Below are 21353 nucleotides of genomic sequence, written 5' to 3'. Positions count from 1 at the left end.
TCTTCTCCTCAAGAGAAGATCTTAGCCAACAATAGGACACTTTTGGTAATATTAGGCGCATCCATTTAAATGATAAACTACAAATTCGCCATGTCATTGACTTGTCCAATAATTAAATTTGATGGTACGCAATCCTCTACACAAGCTGACAAGTCATATTTTAACAAGAACATAATATATTGAGGGGAAAATGGTGTTAGTTCAGCTTCATTTTTGTCACGCAAATACGGCTGGAGCTCTTCGAAATGAGACCAAAACCGATTTTTTTTATGTGCAGCTATCGTCCCGTAATCACTGGGACAGAAATCGGCTTACGCTATTAATATATAAGTTATTCAATTGTAATATTATCGACCCTAAACATATCGAACCTAACTAACGGTCTTGGTCGTGGGAACCAATCCTATCTCATGAACTTGACGATTCAAATGTCATTCGCCATTGGCCAGGCTGTTTATAGGCTTGGTATTCGCTTGTTTAAATTGTATAGCTTTATCGATTTTATAATCGACATCGACAATCAAATGCGTATTACGATTAATGAATACTAATTTATAATAATATTCGATATTATTAAATGGCAAGTTGATATGAACAGAAGATTAAATCTGATATTTTTTTGTTTTTATTTAACTGTTTGTGGCAAAGACACTATGGGACAAGACTCTTACTGCCAATGCGTTTTGAACGATTGTATCTTAACTGTTATAGAATTCCCTTGCTCATTTAGTTAGTTACGCTAGTTCCCACATCCTTGAAATCAACGATACAATTTATCAATATTTTGCCGAAATGTAAATTATGAGAGACTGGCACCCACCCAGACAATGCAGCACAAATACCTTCCACAGATAAAGCCCTCTTAATATATTACTAAGAGGGTTTTATCGACTAATAAATTGTTATATATTTAAATACTTTGACTGTTTACAACAAAAACTTTGAAAAACATACTGCGTAATAATTATAATGTTCAGTTATCATTTTAATATAATTACATATAAAACTATCATTGTATAAATATATATTAGTAAACTTAAATTTAAGCACATCAACTATTTTAAATTTGGATTAATTAAGTATTATCACGCCTAGTAAATATAATAAAAATAAATGTATGTCTTATTGAATGCAGACTCTTATTTTTTTAGTAACTGAAGTAAAATAATAATATACAAACAGGTTGAAAGCCTTAGCTTGACCGTAGTCAACTAAATCCATAAATATAACTTAGTATTTAACAATGCACAACGGACCCGCATTCCAGAAGCCTCGCTGACCTAGGTTACATGTTCGAGCTAGACGTACCAATAGGAATTTCTATCAAACACGCTAAACAATTGATCAATTCTTGATACACTGAGGGCTAATGCAATCACTTTACATAATATCAAACACATAAAAATAAATTCAAATTAAGCGTCATTGTAGGCTTTTTAAATACTCTGTGTTGCCGCCATAAACAGATCAGAGAATACAATCTTTAGTAGACACTAAAGATTACTTTAAGTGATTGATTCACACAATATATAAGAGTCGAATAATAAAAACGATCTGTACTAATAGGCCAACGCTACCTCTCCTCTTCAGAAGGTCTGTAACTTATCAACAGCTACTGTATATATTATAATAAAACATGAAACTATATATATTAAATATAAACAATAACATAAATAATACGACCACATTGAATGCCCTTTATACTTCCTAAAAACAATCGCTAATTTTGAAACGAAATGACCACAAAGAACCAATAATATTTTCAACGAGTTCTTAAAATAATGTTTTATTCAATACCGAAAACGAGGCTTGGGAAATTATCTACAGGATTCCATTGATATACGAACAGACAGACAACGGTCTGAATCGTAATGGATTCGCGAAAACTATATCGAATTCAGACACGCAAACATCTGCTACGCAACTTGAATGAACAAACATAATCGGCTGTGCTGTTTCTTGAGCGGATTTTTTTTGTTTTAGTTAGAACACGTTAGCAGAAACAAGCAGTCGAAACAACTGCGCACATAATTTGTTTTATATTTGTAAACATACGGCAAGATTTATATATTTTGTTTAAGGGGTGATTCGTTAAAAATGCGATGTCTTTCTCTCTCGCATTTATAATCAATAAAAACAGAAAGAGACAAACCTATGTTTACTGAAACTCCACTATCACCTAGACAAATCTTCGATTGAATATGTCTTACTCATAATATAGTAGGAATTTAATTATTTTTTGATTTATTTATACACACTGATTTTTGAGTGTAAGCTGATATACGGCATATTTGACCAAGAATTTAATTTAAATTTTAAAAAAGTATATTTAATTTTAGCATCAACGCGTTTATAATGTAAATTGTATGAATTATGATGTACATATGTTTTTTTTTTCAATTATATGTATATGTGCCATAGAATAAGTTACCCATATGTTGAATATAGCCATATGGACATATATCTAAAACTAAAGTTTAAAAAATGTATCTTGTGATAGCGATTTTAAATACGAAAATAGCTCTCTTAAAGCTTGGACCATATTTGCGACTATCATACTGCTAGTTGACCTGAATACTGTTGAACCATATAGATTAAGTTCAATAACAATTGTATACATAAATATTCTAACAATATATCAAACAGATAGATCTAAATACTTTATGTTAGGTGATTAAAGTAAATACTATTGTCGGTATTTTGAAGCGAAACCGCTAGCGAATAAGGAGAATCATAACAAAATTGAAATATATGGAAACCATTTAAAAACCTCCGACTAATGTTACATTATTTATTAGAGTTCAACATTAATACGCTATTTTATATAATTTCATCATAAATTATTTGTAGCGTTAAACCCATAATCTTACACGTTACGTTTTGGTAACCTGCGCCGGCGCCTCCGCCCGCGCTTTGCCAATTGCCACCTATAATTACAACGAACAAAATGAAACGTCTACACATCGTAATCCAATGATCACAAGAGCTATTTTTCTATATTTTTCGTCGCCCACCGTACGAACTGATCGACAAGGACGATTATTCATTCCATTTAAGTTTATTGCTACAATAAATACTGAATTTAGCGATTATATTGAGTGACATAGTTAACGGAACCTACGCGTGAACGACCAATTATAAATAATCTGCTATTATTATCTCAACAGTTTTACAAGATTTAAATATAAAGTTTTCAATGTAATAATTACTTCGTTTCATAAACTAAGTACTATCTACTGTGAATTAGTCAAGCATTTCAAATAGGATATTATTTACAGACTAGCTGCTTTGCACGGTTTCTGGTGTTGGGTCGTAGCGTAAAGCAAATAGTCCTCAAAAATAGGGCTATCAAATGCTAAAATATTTTTTTTTAGATACAGAGATTATTGTGTTAAAAAAATCAAACTCCTCAGCTTCATTTATCTATACTAATATTATAAAGAGGTTTTTGTTTGTTTGTATGTAAGGGGTAATGTACGGAACTAATGATCCAATCACAAAAAAATTGTCACCGATTGTAAATTACATTATTCTTGAGTTCTGTAGGATTATAAATTAATTATAAATATAAGTATTATAAATTATATTCATATAATATAATTTTATTTATTAATAAATTACACCTGAAGCTGGACGGGTCGCTAGTTCACATATATAGGAAGATTTTTTTTTGTAGACAGACAAGCAAACGGTTGTACCGATAGATATAAACTTAGCCCATAGAGTTAGTAGGTACTATAGAAACTAAAATACCTCTTCTTACAATACTTATAATATGCCGACAAGCACGGAAACAAACATAGTATGTAACTTATGCCCGTAATTTTAAGAGCTCAATCCTCCTTCCAGCACCAATAATAGAAAGTACTGATGTGTGGCGGTAGAGGGCGCTGGCGATTTACGGATGGTACACTCAAACGGGCGTGCACCAACTACTTATGAAAATCAGTTAAGTTTTTACGCAAACAAAAATCAACTCCTACATTGCAAACAGTTGAGAATATATATATATAAATGTCAACAATTTCACTGGAAATGCCTTGTATTTTGAACATGTTAAGAAGATATTTAGAGTTAAAAAGCTGAAGGGGCCGTGCTGTCTGAGTGGAGTTTGGATGGAATGCAATTTAATGTACTCTTTGCTAAAAGACACCTTCTGAAATTCTAGGAATAAAAGAATCGTATATAATGACTATAATATGTTTATAGTCATTATATACGTACTAACTATAAACGTAATGTAACTTTAAACGTAAATTTAATAAAGAAACTTTGTGGTAGTTTCAGCAACAATCGTTTACGGAGAGATATATCATACGTATCATTCAAACAGTAATTGCGCATAATATAAATATTAAATGAATGTATAAAATACGTTACTCTTTAAATACATTATAATTTAACGTATTGTTACAAATTTTGCAAAACTGTTTAAAACAATAAAAGTTAACTGTTACAAAATTGTATTTGCTTAGCTGAGGTTGCGACGGGCGCTAATAAGACGCCGAGTACGCAAGGCCGTAAACGAAAAATATTTCATAATGTGCTTTGCAATATATTTAACGCGAACTTGATTAAAAAAACGTCCCATCAAGCTATGCGTAAAAAGAGAATCTTAACCCTAAGCATATAATTGTAAATGCGGTTGATTACAAATAAATCACGAACTCTATCCTGACATTAGCAAAAAGGTTTAAATATTTTGTAATCATAATTTATACTATATGAAAATTATACTGTTTAAAATGTGACAACACTTAAATATTCGTCTGGACAGTTAAAATAACGTCCGTGTTTCACCCGTAAAACACAACTGTGTGCCCCGTGAATCAACGAAAAACATGAAATTAACGCCTGTCACGTAAACTGTCTAGATTTAAAGCGGCTGAAACGCAGCGATTTATATAATAATATTATATACTAAATCCTTCTGCGAAACACACTGCATGTTCTGATATAAGTTTTAAGTAGTAAATACTGCGATTGATTTAGTATTTTTAGTTAGGCATTACAAAAGAAAAAGTCAAAATATTTCGTTAAACGTTTACGTGTACAAACAAACATATAGTCATATATAAATATAAACAGATACAAAGATATCTTCCTTTGTTTTTAGAAGACAATTAAAAGTTGTCCATTAACATGATTCACTTGGTTTTCAGAAGTTGACGCATGCGCGCGCCCACGCATTTTACTCATTCACTCCGACTTTTCATTCGACGCTCGGTTATCTTTATAGGATATGACTAGAAAGATAGCACTTTAAGTATTTTTGTAGGAAACATGTAAATGGTTTTATTATAATGGAATAGCGAAGTTTTTTCGGTACGTGTCATAACTGCGTAGTGCGAAATTATGTACAATATTTTATATTTACGTTTTTAAAATAATTTTGGTGTAAAAACTTTCGTAACATTTAAAAATTTCACAGCACTTTTGTTTCCGTTTGAAACAAACTACTAAAAATTTTAACCTAATAACTACATTAATACTTATAAGATTTATAAAAAAAAAAACAATGCAAAAGTTATCGAACATTGCTCCTTAAGCTAAAGATGTGAAAATGTTTATAACAATTTTATATGAAATTTTATTAAATAAAATTGACATACGTTGTCCTGTCCCAGTTATGAACTAATTAATTCGATCTGGAATTAAATAATAAAAAAGAAAACCCGTGTAAACGGGTTGTACATAAGCTCTCTTAAGGTTTTTAAAAATTTCCAATAGTCTGCTTTTTTCTTAGTATTTCTATCCACTAGAAACTCCTACACAGTATTGGAACCTTTAAAAAACGATGAATGCAATCGATAAAGTCTAGTCGGAAATAAAGATTCATATATATATGTACTTATATATAATATATAGAATATCTTTTCAGTTATTTTTACTGAAAAGACTGCAAGTCAATTAAAAATAAAATAAAAGGTACAATAAAGGAAAACATAAAAATAATAAACGTACGTTGCTTAACATGCAGAGATAAAGCAATGATGATGTTCGAATTAACTTTAAACGCCTCCACTATCAAAACAATTCCTGCAATTAACGCAAAACGATTGTATTTATAAATACATATTCAGTATAAATAAATAAGAACTATTCAAAGCGTGACCTTTACAGTTATCACAACGCATTCCTCGTTTACGCAATTGCGATTAAATTCCGAATAGTAATGCGTTTGAGCAACACTCCAAGAAGTGGTTGACAAACAAACGCTTGATAATCTGTCAGGCGTTTAATGTAATGTCACGGGATGTTGCGAAATCGGACGATATTTTCAAATTATATATAAATATTCATTGATATGTACTAGTTATTTGTTGTTTATAACAATACTAGCGGTCCATACTGACTTTGTTCGAATTATAGTTGCAAATATGATTAGTAGAATAAATTTATTTAATATAGATTACATTAAATGTAATTAAGTTTTAGTGGTGATCACATTTTTTCAAATTTTCCTGACGTTTAAAATCGATCTATCGCGCTGTATCTTGTTTTTCTTTAAACAAACATAATTAATAATTACAAAAACACACATCAGTGACATTTTATAATTACGAATTGACAAAGTGCAAAATTTAGCTTTTATCGTCCGCCATTTTAGATATCTATGACGTCATTTAGTCTGTCAACATGGCACTTAATTATAAATTCATCATTCATCAGTAACACAATTCGATAACGAATTTCCTTGAGTTGTTATCAATATAATTGTATTTATTAATAACGTATGTACGCTCGTTTTCTTTAGTGTATCGTTTTATCGTGGGCAGAGGCCAATGAAATAGTTTTTGATAACAGTGTCAATTAAGATACATGTTATCAAAACATTAACATATTTTGATGATGAAGCAATGTCGTAACGCATTATATGTGAAACAGTATACTCCGCTATGACGTATCAACCGTGACCGTTTTTGCAAGCTATAAGATAGTGTATAAGTCTTTGTTGGCAAAAAACCCAATGCCTTTTGTTCGGGGTTGAATTCAGGACCTCGGGGTATGCAGCCTTATAAGCCAGCCAACCAACGGTGCAGGCAAACTCATTCACAACTCAACTATTACTATGCAAATTTCCTTAATCCATCTAGTTTATCCACGTTATATTGTGCACAAAAAGCTAACAGACGGATAATAAAATAATAACAATTTACCTTAAATATTTATTAACAGTACTAATATCTAAAATATTAGGAATAGTATCATATAAAAGATAACACTATAAAATTAAAAAGATTGCAAATAGCCTATCGTAATATATGTTTAAATTAACGCTTCATTATATGCGTATTATTTGCGTCCATGCATTTTACACCACATTGAGTTAAATCTTCATATATAATATTTAAGGAGAGCAATGCAAAGCAATAAATATTTTAATACATGCTAAATGCACATTTGCATTGCAATTTAAAGGAAAAACTCTTTATAATAAGAAATAAGCACCACTATCTGACCGCTGAAGCAAAATACGTCATATTCACTGACGTCAATAGGACAAATTTTAGTACATTGCATTGTCCCTTTTTGAACACGTACGTGAGGAGACTAGCAATTAACATAATTCATTCAATAAAATATTATATTTCGTATGTGTTATTTGAGTATATAATTATTGTTGCGATGATGAAATAAAAACAAATCTAGATATTGTTTGTTTAATGACTGAGAACTTGTCAAACACAAATCGGAAATTTGTTTTAATTTATTGATATTCTCTGTTAATAAACTCTGCTAATGAGTGAAATTTTTACATTTTTCATGCTATTTTTGCATCTAGTAGGACAATAAACAATGTATTTTTGTTTATTACGTGTTCATCTAAGCTCGACTTATATAATTGAAAACAAAATAAAATTGAATACACTTGATAACAAATAAAAATATATCTTTTATACGTTGCCGATCCCGAGATTAAAACAGTAAAATTAAAGGATACTTTTTGTTGATTTTCATAATTTTTATTTCATAATCGTGTACAAAAGATTATTTGTATTCGGCAACAATTTTATGTTATCTGTAGATAAGAGGTAATTCTACACCATTTACTCATGAAACAACTAATAGTAATACATCAGAAAAGAACTAGTCCGAAATAAAGCTTACGCACGCTATTACTGGGGTCTTGTCAAAATGGTAATTTCCTAAAAACACTAACACCTTTTTTGTGATTACAATTAATAATTTAATACCTATATTTATTTTTTTCTAACTAAGCGGCCAATTTACGTATAGCGAACGCATATAAAACCTCACGAAGAAAACGAAAGTTGATTAGATGTAGTAAAAAGTAGTGGTTCTATGTAATATAATAATAGTACTTATTAATGTTATAGACGTATGCAGGTAAGCCATTTTATGCGTAATATTGAAACTGGAATTAATTAATATTATTTTATGACATTTAGATAGCCTTAGTTTGTGAATTTATAGTAATTTAATTGTATTGAAATTTTAAAGCATTTCTACTGTATCGACACGTTACAATGACGCTACAATTAAAATAAACTCGCATCTAACCAAAATATTGGAACTAGTGAGTTTTTAAGTGACCAGTACGAGTGTGACAAGTCACACTACTTAAGCAAGGGATATTATTTACATAGTTTCGCAAAAAACTACACAGAACGCAAATAAGATAAGGTACCACAGATATCGTATCTACAAATTAACTACAATAATATTTCCGGAATAATATTTGACAAAAAAACAACATTGTACAATACGATCGAAACGTATTTAAAGATTATCTATGAAAACTAACATTTAACACACAGAGTAATACCCGAAGTTAAATAATTCTTTCCGAAACATGATAAACTCATCCTTACCTGAATACAACTGAGTCAACCAAGAGCTAAATATTATTCGCCAATCAGAAATTAAGGATTTAATATTGAATGTTTTTATTGGCAGATTTAGAAAAAATGCTATATAATATTACAAATGAAAATATTGGCTTATATATTTGTTTTATTCATAGGTACGACAAATAGTAAGATGTCATTACCATACTTAATTTTCAATGTGTGACAAGAAATTTCGATATAAGCCAACCTAACGATTAATGTCATAATAACTACATACCATAACTTTGCTACTAATAAGCGTAGGTACGACAAAAGTCAAGTGGCATTTGTTTACCTAATTTTAATCTGTGACATGGCCACATTATGGAATAAGCCGACAATAATTATTCACGATATCAAATTATTATCTTGTACGTTTCAATTCATAACAAATACAATTATTAATCGCCTTGAAATTCGCATTTAAAGAGTAAGTTAGCAGACGAACAAAGTTTTCCAATAATTCGTATCGGTAAACATATCAGCTATGCTCCGAAGTCACCTTAACTTAATTTGCTCATCCGTAACAAAGCTGTATATAATTATCCATTAGTGACTTGCGAAATTAAATAATCATTAAATGCAAAAAGTCTGTGAAGAAATAAAACTAAAGTAAACTAAACTTTTTGCAGCGGAAAAATGTCTAAATGTTAAAATAGTGAAGTCATATTTAGAAGACGACGTACGTGGTCGTCTTCTTCTTAATTTATATAATAAACTCTGATTTTGATATTGACAAATGTGTCAAATCACACATTCGTCCAGTAAAAGTATATCATAATTTTGTTAAAAACTTACCCTGCATAAAGCGACGCCTGTGTCCAGTCTATCCAAGAAATTATCAGCATTGATACGCAGTTCAGGGTAAAGGACCGTCAGCCATTCTGCCAAGTCTTCTTTCATTGCATAGAGGTACTCCTCAGAGGACTTAAAGGGCCTGAAAGGCCGAGCCTCGAGGAGAACAGCGCCGGCGGTCGCCATTTTTTTCTGGTGTTCTTAATGGGCACAGGACATTATCTGGATCTGTAATAATGAAACAATAAGTTAGAGGAAGAACTTAATTATTTTATTGATATTAATTAAATATACACTGATGTATTTTGTAATAAACAAACGACGAAACAAAACCACAAAGAACACAGTAATTGGAGCACCAAAGAACAGGATGTTTGGCCCATTAGTGAAACATTTATTGGCTGTATAGAAAAAAATGACTTTATATGATGATGTTTAAGTTGATAAGTAAACAATGTTTCGTCTTATTCATTCGACTGTCACATGATGACACAGAGAGATAAACCGTTGTTTAACTACATACCCGTTTAAAAAACCTTAGAGAGAAACAACATAAATATAAAGTTTATGAAAATATAATACTATAAGCTAATTGACATAGTCACTATGACAAAATTATTCGCACAGACAAATTAAAATCAATGAGACTGTACAAATTAAAGATTGGATGTCTCCATCGCATTTAAGTGCTAAATTTACTGAGCACTATCGTCTATACTAATTGACAATTGGACAAGACAGGGGTCAATGAGGATGAGGCCTAGTCACAATCATTCCTGATTTGTTATTTACCAAACAGTATAATAAATCACTGTATAACTAAAGATCAAAACCTACAACGTTATTCTACTAATCAATAAGTTTTTTTTTTTTTGCTCGCGTCCAATTTTGATGCGGTGGCAAACACGATATTCTTTACAGCCGTGTTGTTATCATTCGTCGTATGTCATTAAACATAAAATGCAATATCTATAGTCTGCGTTAAACTTAAAATAACAAAAAAAAAATTAAAAATTATATAAGTAAAAGAAATAAAATTTGGAATACCTGATTTTATTATAACCAGTATCAAAGAGTTTGTCACTTCTTCAAATTGTCATTCTGTTATTATTACTTTTTTCATTAAAACAATTGAATGTTCAAAGGCATTTTTGAATGTTCAATTATTTCTAATTTAAGATTTCTAAATTATCCAATCATCAATATACATACTTTGAACTAGGTATTTGATCCGATCTGTCGTTGCTAAATTGCCAATTTCCTAGAATCAAAACCTCTACAGTCTAGACAGTTTGAAACAAACGCTAGATTCGTACGCTATTGATTACGAAGACATTCATTAGTAACTATCTATGTATCTGCTATTTAATTCCTGAAGATATACTTAGATAGAACTGTTATCTTTTATCTTTCTTTGGTATTCTTGTGTCATTTACAATCTTATATGACTTTTAAGAAAAAAACTTCGATATCTATCTATATAGTGATTGGCAATTTTATATAGATATCTCTCAATGCCAAGCTAGACCAATAATCATCTTGATAAAATGTACACTGTTCTATACAACTGCCCTATATTTAAAAAAATGAACATTCACAATATGAACTCTAAATGTGAAATATTTGGAGACCATGTACATTGTATAAAAAACAACAAAAGATTTAAGCTGTACTCTATTTTTTATACCTTTAATTTCATATTGAAAGTACGAAAAAACATAAATTAAATATCTACTATTATTTTTTGAACAAATAACATAACTACATATGTACTTAAATATGTTTACATGCTTAAACCGTATTTTACCAGGAGTGCAAATATTTTCCATAGTCACGTGACTCAGTGTTAATGTTTATGAATGACCACAAACACCATAAAACACTGTACTTTGTGAGGTCGTTGAACCAAGAGCTAGCGACACTAATTGCAATTCGCTAACGAGTCGCGAAATGAGTTTGTTTATATTAGCGAGATTTGCAAACAGGTGTCTGAAACGGTTCAGCGTAGGTATGCCCTGTTTGTCCGGAACACATCCTGGCAAACCCTTTTTACAGCATATCGAACAAAATGATACTTAAGAAGATAGGCAATAGGCATGTTTTAAAACCAAAGAGAAATATTTGTATTGTTTTGTTAATAAAAAGGATTGCAAATGGACCATCTGATGGTAAGTAGCCACCATTCCCCATAGACAATGGACCAATAGACATATTAATCATTCGTAACATTACAAATGCGTCACTAACCCTGGGAACGAAGGTAATATATCCCTTGTGTCTGTAGTTACACTGGCTCACTCATCCTTTAAACCGGAACACAACCATAAAATATCTGATGAGTGGGTACCTGCCCAGACAGCACAGAGCCCTGACACCAAATAATTAATCTACATGACATAGAAAGTTATAAAATAATGTCGGATCGCCTGGATCGAACATAATATTAAAAGGTACCTGAAACTAATAGCGCACTTCAATAATAAATGCAATCATTTTAAGCATACTTGACACTGACCTACAAACACACAGTGCTAAATGTCCATGAATCATTATTAATACGTTGAAATGAAATGACGATTGAATCAAATAAATTTTTAACTATTTTTTTAGAATCTGTTATGAAATGTTAATTTATTAAGCTACTAGTTTTAGCCCGCAGCTTCGCTCGCTTGTAAAGAGGAGAGTTATGTACCGTTTTTTTAAAAATCATCCCGATATTAAACGTTTCGGAATCGCATGTATGTTACGCATGGAGACGAGATGAATCGCTCGTTAAATTTGTGTTTTAAAGTATTTAAATATTTAAGGACAGCAAGCGGCTTAGTATTTTTAAGCGTACAATCATTTGACAAAAGACATATTAAAATTAATTTCGTTAATAGATAATCTAACAGATAATCCGGCTATGACTCCTGTCCGTTAACTTCCGTGGAAAATGCACACCGTGACCATGGTCAGCAAAACCTTATTAAATTATATTAATATTAGTACAACATTCAACACGGGCAAATCTATAGACTAGTATATATATAAGTCGACAGGTACATATTAATCGCAACGCATGCGCACGATTCGAGCGTGTAAGACAAAAGCTTGCGCAACACCACGCTCCGCTAACTTCCGTTGTCAAAGTACCTACATACTGTAAGCATAAAAAATATATTTTCTGTATTTTTTTATCGATTTTTTTAATGTAAAAGTATAAACATATGTACATGTTAATTTTAAAATACTAGCACAAAAATAATATAATTCGTAATTTGAATTTTGTGAACAAAAATGATGATGATTATCTAAGAATATTTATGATTATAACTTATTAAAGATATAGTATATAGGTAACTATACTCTTTATAAATCGAATGGCTATATATAAATGACTTGTAGTTATTTAAATTCGATTTTAAATTGCATTTGAATAATTTAATAAAAACGGACATACATACTTATTTATTATTAAATTTATACAAGTTTATAAGATCGGCCAAAGGATTTTTCGATTTTAATAAAAAAAAATATGTTAAATGTAAATAAAGATTAGTGTGTTTTGTCGACGGTACATTTAGTGGGCTACTATAATCATTACGGGCGACAACGCACGGCTCGGCGGTCATCCAACGGCACGGATAGTATTTAAGTTCCGCACGCGTCGCCCACGCACTAGACACAGAAACATATATTTGTTTAATTTTAGCTTGAATCGATTATGATAAGGTTTGCACTAATCTAATTAAAACTTTTTGCACTGTCATTTAAAGTGTTAGAGTTATTGCTATTGTACACTTATATTGGTACAAAGAATCGACTTTAAGAGTTAAAGGACGTGCTTGATATGAAGTAGTTTTAAAGCATATTTGAAATTAGAATAGTTTGAATAAATTAATGATAGCAACAAGGAGCACAAGAGTTTTTTTTTAAATATATATGCAATAGAAATGTTTATGCAAAGAATAATTCGATACAGCCTAATTTATGCAACTTTAAGTAAGACCAATCTTGACACATCACAGCAAAATGATCTACCGGCGTGTTCTATTATTAAGTGTACCGGTCTAAATAATTGAAACTGATCCAGGTGCTTACAGTGTGTCCTGTTCTGGACCCCTGACAACGTTTATTGTAAATTTGACGAGTAGTTAATGTGTGACAAATAAACAAACTGAATTTTTCATTTATAATATTAGTTATTCAATAACGCCAATGTTCATGAGTAGAAGTGACCGCTCATTGTCAAGCACTGTTAGGCAATTTGTCTTCCTGTTAACATAAACTTCACTGGAACACTCTTGATATTGAGCGTTATATCAAGACATGTCAACACCGGAGGTCGCTAGTCAGTTTCCGGTTGTCGAGGTCGCGGTATTCAAGTGTCCAAAATGCACCGTATCATAATAGCAATCAACGGATATAATCATCATTCACTTTTTTTATATATATGGTCTTAAAACATTTGCCATACAGTCTATGAAATTAAAAAAAAAAACTTACTTGCCATCATGACAATAGGAACTACTATTAATGTATAAAATCATAATTCACACTCAAAATTACTATTGCATAGTAGCTGAACGCTATTGTTATTTATATGAAACCAAGTATATTATATAATGTGTATTGTAATATGTATTTAAATATGTTTTAAAGAAGTTACAACCCACAACTGCGCACGCTACACACAATACCCTCACTAACGAACGCGCACGTGTTGATCTGTGTTATAATTTATGTAAATACAAAATATTTCTTTTGAATTACGGAAATTGGCTTAAAACTACATGAAGAGAATATAAAACATATTTTAAAAAAAATCACATTCATAACTTTTTGCTTCAATTTTTTATATTTGAGTTTTGCATTTGGAACCCGAACAATGACATGGTAACGTTCTTATATACTGCTTTGATATAAAACGATATATCGAGCGATATATATAAACGATATATATAAACTATAGTAACTTTAGGATCTATATTAGATTGGTGGTCACAAGTGGCAGATTTTCATCCAACTCATGCAGGTTTCCTTACAATGTTTTCCATCAATGCACGATGGTGTCTGCCTGTTTGAGTCGATAATCTACAGTTAAAATAAAAATGTTCTAACCCCTAGACCATATCGGCTTACGTCATTTATTTTAATAGTTAAAAGCCGGCAGTTATCCTGCCTTTGTAGCAATTATCAAACCGATAGGTTAATCCACCATCAAGTAAATAGTATGAAAACTTTTCCTATAAAAATTACACAGATTTGCCAAATTTTATGAGAAATCAGTACCACGGTGTCCAAGTCTATCAATATATATAAATGTATATGTAGATACATATAAAATATATTATATTAAATCTGCTGACAATAACAGCGATATCGCACGTACAAGATATTTATTTATATCGATTATTCATAGTATTATGTCATATATTTTTTGTTAAAGGTCGAAAGATCAAAACTTGGACACATACATTGTGAGTATTGATGATCTATCACAACAAAAAACATGACATAAACTCTAAACTTTAAATTTATTGACATAACATGGAATATAGAATGTCCAAATTAAAGGTGGAGACTGGGCTGCATTATATAAAAGATTTTTTTGTAATAAACTCTTAGTAGCAGTTGAAAATTTTAAGCGTTAACACTCCCGTGCCTCGAAAAGCAGGAAAAACCGTATCTGAACCCGAATCTGTCCGATCGTGTCAGACTGCCGTCTGAATAAGAAATTAGCTAGAGTATCTGTGTTTGTGCACATTCTTGAGCCTTATATCTCGTGCACAGTTAACTATCCGTTGACACTGGCCACTGTTACCAAAATTAGTCAGCAGGACTTCATCAGTAGAGAGAACCAAACCACTAATCTTGAACCGCATGCTCGACATTTTTACGAGACGCCATAACACATCGCACGCATTACAAATATTACTATAATATTTTCGGTCAGTCTCCAGCTTAATATGTATCTTTTTCCCAACACGGACATAACTTTTTTTTTAATGATGATTAATAATATTTAAAAGGAAACAATATGCCACGGACAGACAAACGTGCTTAACGCCTATTCAGGCTTAAAGTCTACTGTCAATATATTAAAAATAGCTGAAAGCAAAGTGTATTAAGAATTAAAATCGCAAACATTGAGTTTTACAATAACAAAATGAGCCGTGATATTTAATACAGCGGTATCATATAGGTTTTCCATAATCATGACGATTATAAATCTATTAAAACTACATATATTGGGTTCACAATACCCCACCACTGGAGAGAAACACGCATCAATGTAGTCTGACAGTATAATGGATTAGGCTCACTCTTCTTAAAAGTACAGGAAGCCAGGAGTCAACATTTAGGAAATGCTTCTCTCTCGACTTAGCACTTTTCTTCACAGTTAACGCCTACAAACGTCTGAACAATTACTTATCTCTAGTAATCTCATTCAAAATATTAATAGTCAATATTTATACGGCATGTGCTAATTGAGAATTTTTATATTTGTATATTCCTTTATATAAAGGCTTTGTATAAAATGGGTTGAAAATAAGCACATAAAACAATAAATTGATTTATACTCAAAACAATAACTGATTATCGCGTTAGTGTAATGTTCGTATCAAAATCTTATCGTATATCGCCATTTTGTATCGATAGCAGTTTCTTAAAGATATTACTTTTTATTTGCGTTTTTTCGGCTTATTCTGAGATATGTAATTCGTGTTGCTGTGCCAGTGGCTTTATTTTTGTGTAAATTTGTATACATAAAATATGAATGTTTTTTCAATTCAACCCTTATTAGGTTATCTGTATGTTTTTTATAAAATAGGGAGGCGAACGGGCAAATCGGCCTCCTGATTATGAGTGCTCTAAGTTATGTCCCTTGTAGTTAGTACCTGTAGATACACTGGCTCACTCACCCTTCAAACTGGAACATGGGTTTGTTGCCTACCCAAACGGCCTTGCACAAAGCCCTACATATTACCCGTCATTACAAATGTCTCAGAGGCAACCCTGACCCAAATTTAAATATTCCTGGCACCCAGTCCCAACAAAGACATAATGCAAGGGACAATAATAAGAAAAACTATTTATTAATTCACGGAATACAGCTAATATTCTTATTTGAAAATGAAAACTTTTTACATTAATAACAATCCAACTTTATCATTTAACTCATTTTTGATTTATAAACTCTTGCTAGGAACAGAGTAAAGGACAATAGTTTAAGGAGTCAGAACAAATCTACGATTATCATAATAATCATAATACTTCATAACAACTACTCGTCTGTCCGTCTGTACATTTAATTAATGTGTCTGTTTAATTAAATTAAATAAATATCCTATTATTCGTACTGACATCATTCGTAAATATAGTTCACTAGTAATGGGATTATTCGTAACATAATACACATTGGCAAATTATAACTTAATCTTATTAACGATTACGAAACATCCTTGCACAACCTGCAAGGATGTTTCGATTTTATTAACATTTTATGAAGCAAAGGTGTTAAAAATAGATTTATATTATTACTAGTAACATATGTTTGAAAAACTATCTTTTAAAGTATTCAAAATTTCGTGTATCTGCATGTGTTATGTTGACCTTTGAGTTCCTTCGTCACCGATCCTGGATGTAAAATAAGGTCATGCTTAGCATAAAAATCCATTATCAAAAGTACTGAACTAAAATTGAACTCCGTAGCTTAAATAGTGATCCTAATTGAAATCACGAATACATTTAAATAACAACAGTATATGACGTCATTGTCAAATCAATATGGCGGAGCGACGAAGTCAAAATTTAAATATAGACCTAGATATGCAAATAATAATTAAATAAATACTTATTAATCAAATATTAACATTACAAAAAAACGTGATTTTATTAATTATTTTTATCTTCTATTGAAAGTATTTCCTTGTTTGATATGTTATGCTTAAAAAAATATGTACTTATTTTTTTAAAATAATTATTCCTAAAAAGATAATAAAATAGACTTATACTGTACGATTTCCCATTAAAAAAAACTCGATGAATAATAATTAATTCGAAATATGTTCAATGCACGCAATTGATAAATTAAATTTATACATTTGTTTTATTTATTAGATGTGATTTAAAAATAAAATGTAATTTTTTATGGAAATTTTATATTTTATACTTTGATTAAAACGATTTAGATAACATAACTTTTCTTTTAATTAAGATAATCTAATAATTGAAACTTTTTTTTTCTAATCGTATGAAATTTAATTTTTAATATTAAAATTTTCTGTAATATGAATGAATATTTAAATGACACGGAAATTGAAATAAGTACATAAACCAGTGGTAATCATATTATTATTTTGTACCGTTTTGTAGAAATATATTGTACTCAAAGGTATATGTTGTACTCATTTTCTATGCATTTGCAACTAAATTGAAAATACCCTAATTATATAATCTTTCTCAAATTTTACTGCATATTAACCTTTTAATTATTATTCATATTATTATTATTTTATTGCCATGTTCAATATTATTTACATTATTATTAATAATTGTAAATGTTGTCAATATTCGTTTCTTATTTGATAACGCATGAACATATTTTAAAAATACAGGAAGAGTTTGCACTCTTTCGATGTCATTCATTATGTAAGGGAAGCAAATAATTAATAATGTTATGTTGTTATTGCCAATAATTTGGCAAATAGATACTTTTTTTATTAAAAGTCTTCCTTATAATAGCCAATTAATTTAACACGTACTTGTGTAATAAATCTTGCAACTGAATTTCAAACCATTTTCGACAATTCATTTGAGCTGAAATTTTGCTTACATTCTCGCTGATCCTATAATCAAACATATAAAGGACGTTTGAAATATTTATCATTTATTATTGTAAAAATATACTTTTGATAAAAAAAAAAGAAGTTTTCGCTGATTTTCTATTCTAGCTATTTCTTTCCGAACCGTTACTAGAATTTAGACAATCATTAAGTATAATGCTTCTATGTTGAATAAGGATATTTGAATTTCAATTATTTATATAAACAAAATATATTATAAAAGGCCCGCCGAATAAAACTTTCATTTTAAAGTTTTCGTTTCAACTAATTCATAGAGGACACACACGAAATTTAAATATAGAATTAAATAAATTTAAAAATTAAATAAAAATGTAGTAAGTTTTGTTAAATTTTTTTTTCAGTATCACGCTAAGACTTTGTCTGTAAGTTTTTGTTTCTATGAGTTATATCTTACGATATCGATATAGTCTAGGAGAAAATTTACAGTCTTAGCGTTTTCTATGTAAACGCCAATGTAACTGTAGAATAAAAATAGATATATATACACAGGCACCATTTATATACTAAGAAACGGGATATAATAAAATATTTTTCATTCAAATAAAATACCTACTAATTTAAAGTTCTCTTTGTGACTAAAAACAGTCGCTTATTCGTCACAAATAGATGATTCAAACTGATGGTCTAGACTAGAGGTATTACAATATATTATTAACATATTTACAAATATTACTCTTTACAAAATATAGTCTATATTTAAGCTCCTGTCCGAATTTCTGACACAGCTACCAATCTCAAGGAATAGGCTGTTGTTCACAGACGCATTCTTCATTCCCACACTCTTATAATCCGATGCGACATCCATCTGACACGACCGACTGAAGATCATTCTGATCAAATGCCTGTGTTTCATTAAGGTTTAGGCACGAGAATGTAACACTGCCAACCTTCTTAATCTACAATGCTCCAATACTAATAAAGTCAATTTTTTTAGGCACGTATATAAAATATAATTTATTTATAATTTTTTTCAAGTTCAGAAGTAAAAATACTATAAAATGTACGCACTAGGGTTGAGACAGGATTAACATATGTATTAGTTACTTATAAGATTATGATTAAATAACGTACAATCATATATACAAAGAACAATCATAGAACCAACAAATACTAATCGACTCGGAGTTAGTGTAACATAATTCCGTGACGAAGCTAATTGTGCGTGCAACCCGTCATCGTTCACTGGAATTCAAAAGGAAGTATAAAAATGGCAACACTATTTTAAGGAACTTTGAAACCGCTGGGAAGGGGGCTATTTCTATACTGAATCAGTTCGGAATCGACATCAACATTTGTCCTTAAGATATGCGACTCAAAAGATAAATTAACAGACGTATGTACACATACATATATACAAGTACATATAGAACCGAATATCCCGTTAAAACACTTACGATCAAGTTATTAGAATTCGGGACCTCAAAACGTTATGTCAAAATATAAACTTTTAAAATTACAACACTAAGATTGTCAAAGCGAACAATGATTTCTTGACATGCATAAACATAAATGTATATTATTTAAATGTTTTAAAAACAAGTTTTCCCACTGTGTATATGCAGAGATTTATCTTTTAAGGTTCTCTTATAATAACCACCTTGTCCGTCTTAAATCTAATTTAATACATATTAACCAGACAGCAAATATGTTATTTATAAAGTAACATGAGTTTGAGATTTGAATCGTCATTTTACAAAATTGTATTAAAAGTAAAGCTACTATCGGTTCAAAATGATTCTAACGAGAAGAATCGGCAAAAAACTCAGTAGTTACTTTTTTCCAACAATTGAAATACACAGTTATGGTGATCAAATAAAAATATTATTTAATTTGTTATTGTTTCCTTCAAGTAAACTTAAAATAATACGACTGAACTTTACGACCCTTTTAACTAATGAGAGTGAAGAAATATGAAAAAATGTTGTGCATAAAAATATAAATTTGTGATAATTTCTTTACAATTAAATTCAGACAAAGTCGCAAGTGTCTATTAGTTTTTTAATTAACCTTACGCACAATTGATTATGTTAACATTCTCACGATAATAGCTACCTACCTATATTCATTCACTCTTAAAAGAAAACAAGAAAGCTGATCTGTTTTGAGTTATAATATTATTTTTTCCTTAATAAAAGTACAGATTATATAATATTTGTTTATATTATACGTATTATTTAAAAATGAATATATAATTCATAAAATAGACTAAACATGTTTCGCTTGTTAATATATATATACTTTAATTTAATTATGAGAATATAGTACAATTTCATTTAATATTTAAAAATTAATCAAAAGATTAAACACTGACGCATTATATCGATGTATAAAATATCCGCATGTATGTAAAATATAAGCTCGTCATAAAATTGTCCTGTAAAATAATTATCGAAATATTTTATTATAATACAAAAAAACAAACAATATCTCACCTTTAAATAAAAAAGAATCTTGTTTGCCCTCACAACACCCACAAAATCGGAAACTTTTATTTAAAACACAACACTAAAAAAACCGCGTCTGCACTATTCTATCTGTTGATAGTGTTGACAGTTCGCGTGCAACCGCGACGAGCGCTAATCGAATACTAACTTGAAAACGTAACTTCGCTACGCGCGATGTGATGCGCGCGCGCAGGCGCAGGTGGCCTTGAAGAATGCAATTTCGAGATTTATCTTAATATTGTGACTTTTTTTCATACAAACAAGTTTTAGAAATGGCCTTGGACTCACCTTTTATTCTAGTGGCTACCTGGATAGGGATTTTGTATATGGTAGTGTGAAGTATCAACATTTTGCTTAGAATATTTTAGGGTATATCAAACTGGATGTTACAGCTGCGTTTGCATATT

General features: G+C 30.3%; 1 protein-coding gene across 1 annotated transcript in view; it reads right to left on the bottom strand.

Annotated features, from left to right (window-relative positions):
* The window catches only part of LOC113404581 (GAS2-like protein pickled eggs), a 74627-nt gene extending 53523 nt beyond the window's left edge, over positions 1 to 21104 (bottom strand). Inside the window, exons 1-2 of the mRNA XM_026645510.2 lie at positions 20935 to 21104; positions 9654 to 9878 (exon numbers count right to left, since the gene is read on the bottom strand). Of these exons, the coding sequence (XP_026501295.1) occupies positions 9654 to 9836 (183 nt within the window). The 5' untranslated portion in view covers positions 9837 to 9878; positions 20935 to 21104. The remainder of the gene's footprint in view (positions 1 to 9653; positions 9879 to 20934) is intronic.
* Positions 21105 to 21353: the final 249 nt, after the last annotated feature.

Source organism: Vanessa tameamea, chromosome 21 (assembly GCF_037043105.1).
Source record: "Vanessa tameamea isolate UH-Manoa-2023 chromosome 21, ilVanTame1 primary haplotype, whole genome shotgun sequence".
Lineage (NCBI taxonomy): Eukaryota > Metazoa > Arthropoda > Insecta > Lepidoptera > Nymphalidae > Vanessa > Vanessa tameamea.
The sequence above is the reverse complement of the archived record's forward strand: the minus strand, read 5'-3'. Positions and strand labels throughout refer to the sequence as shown.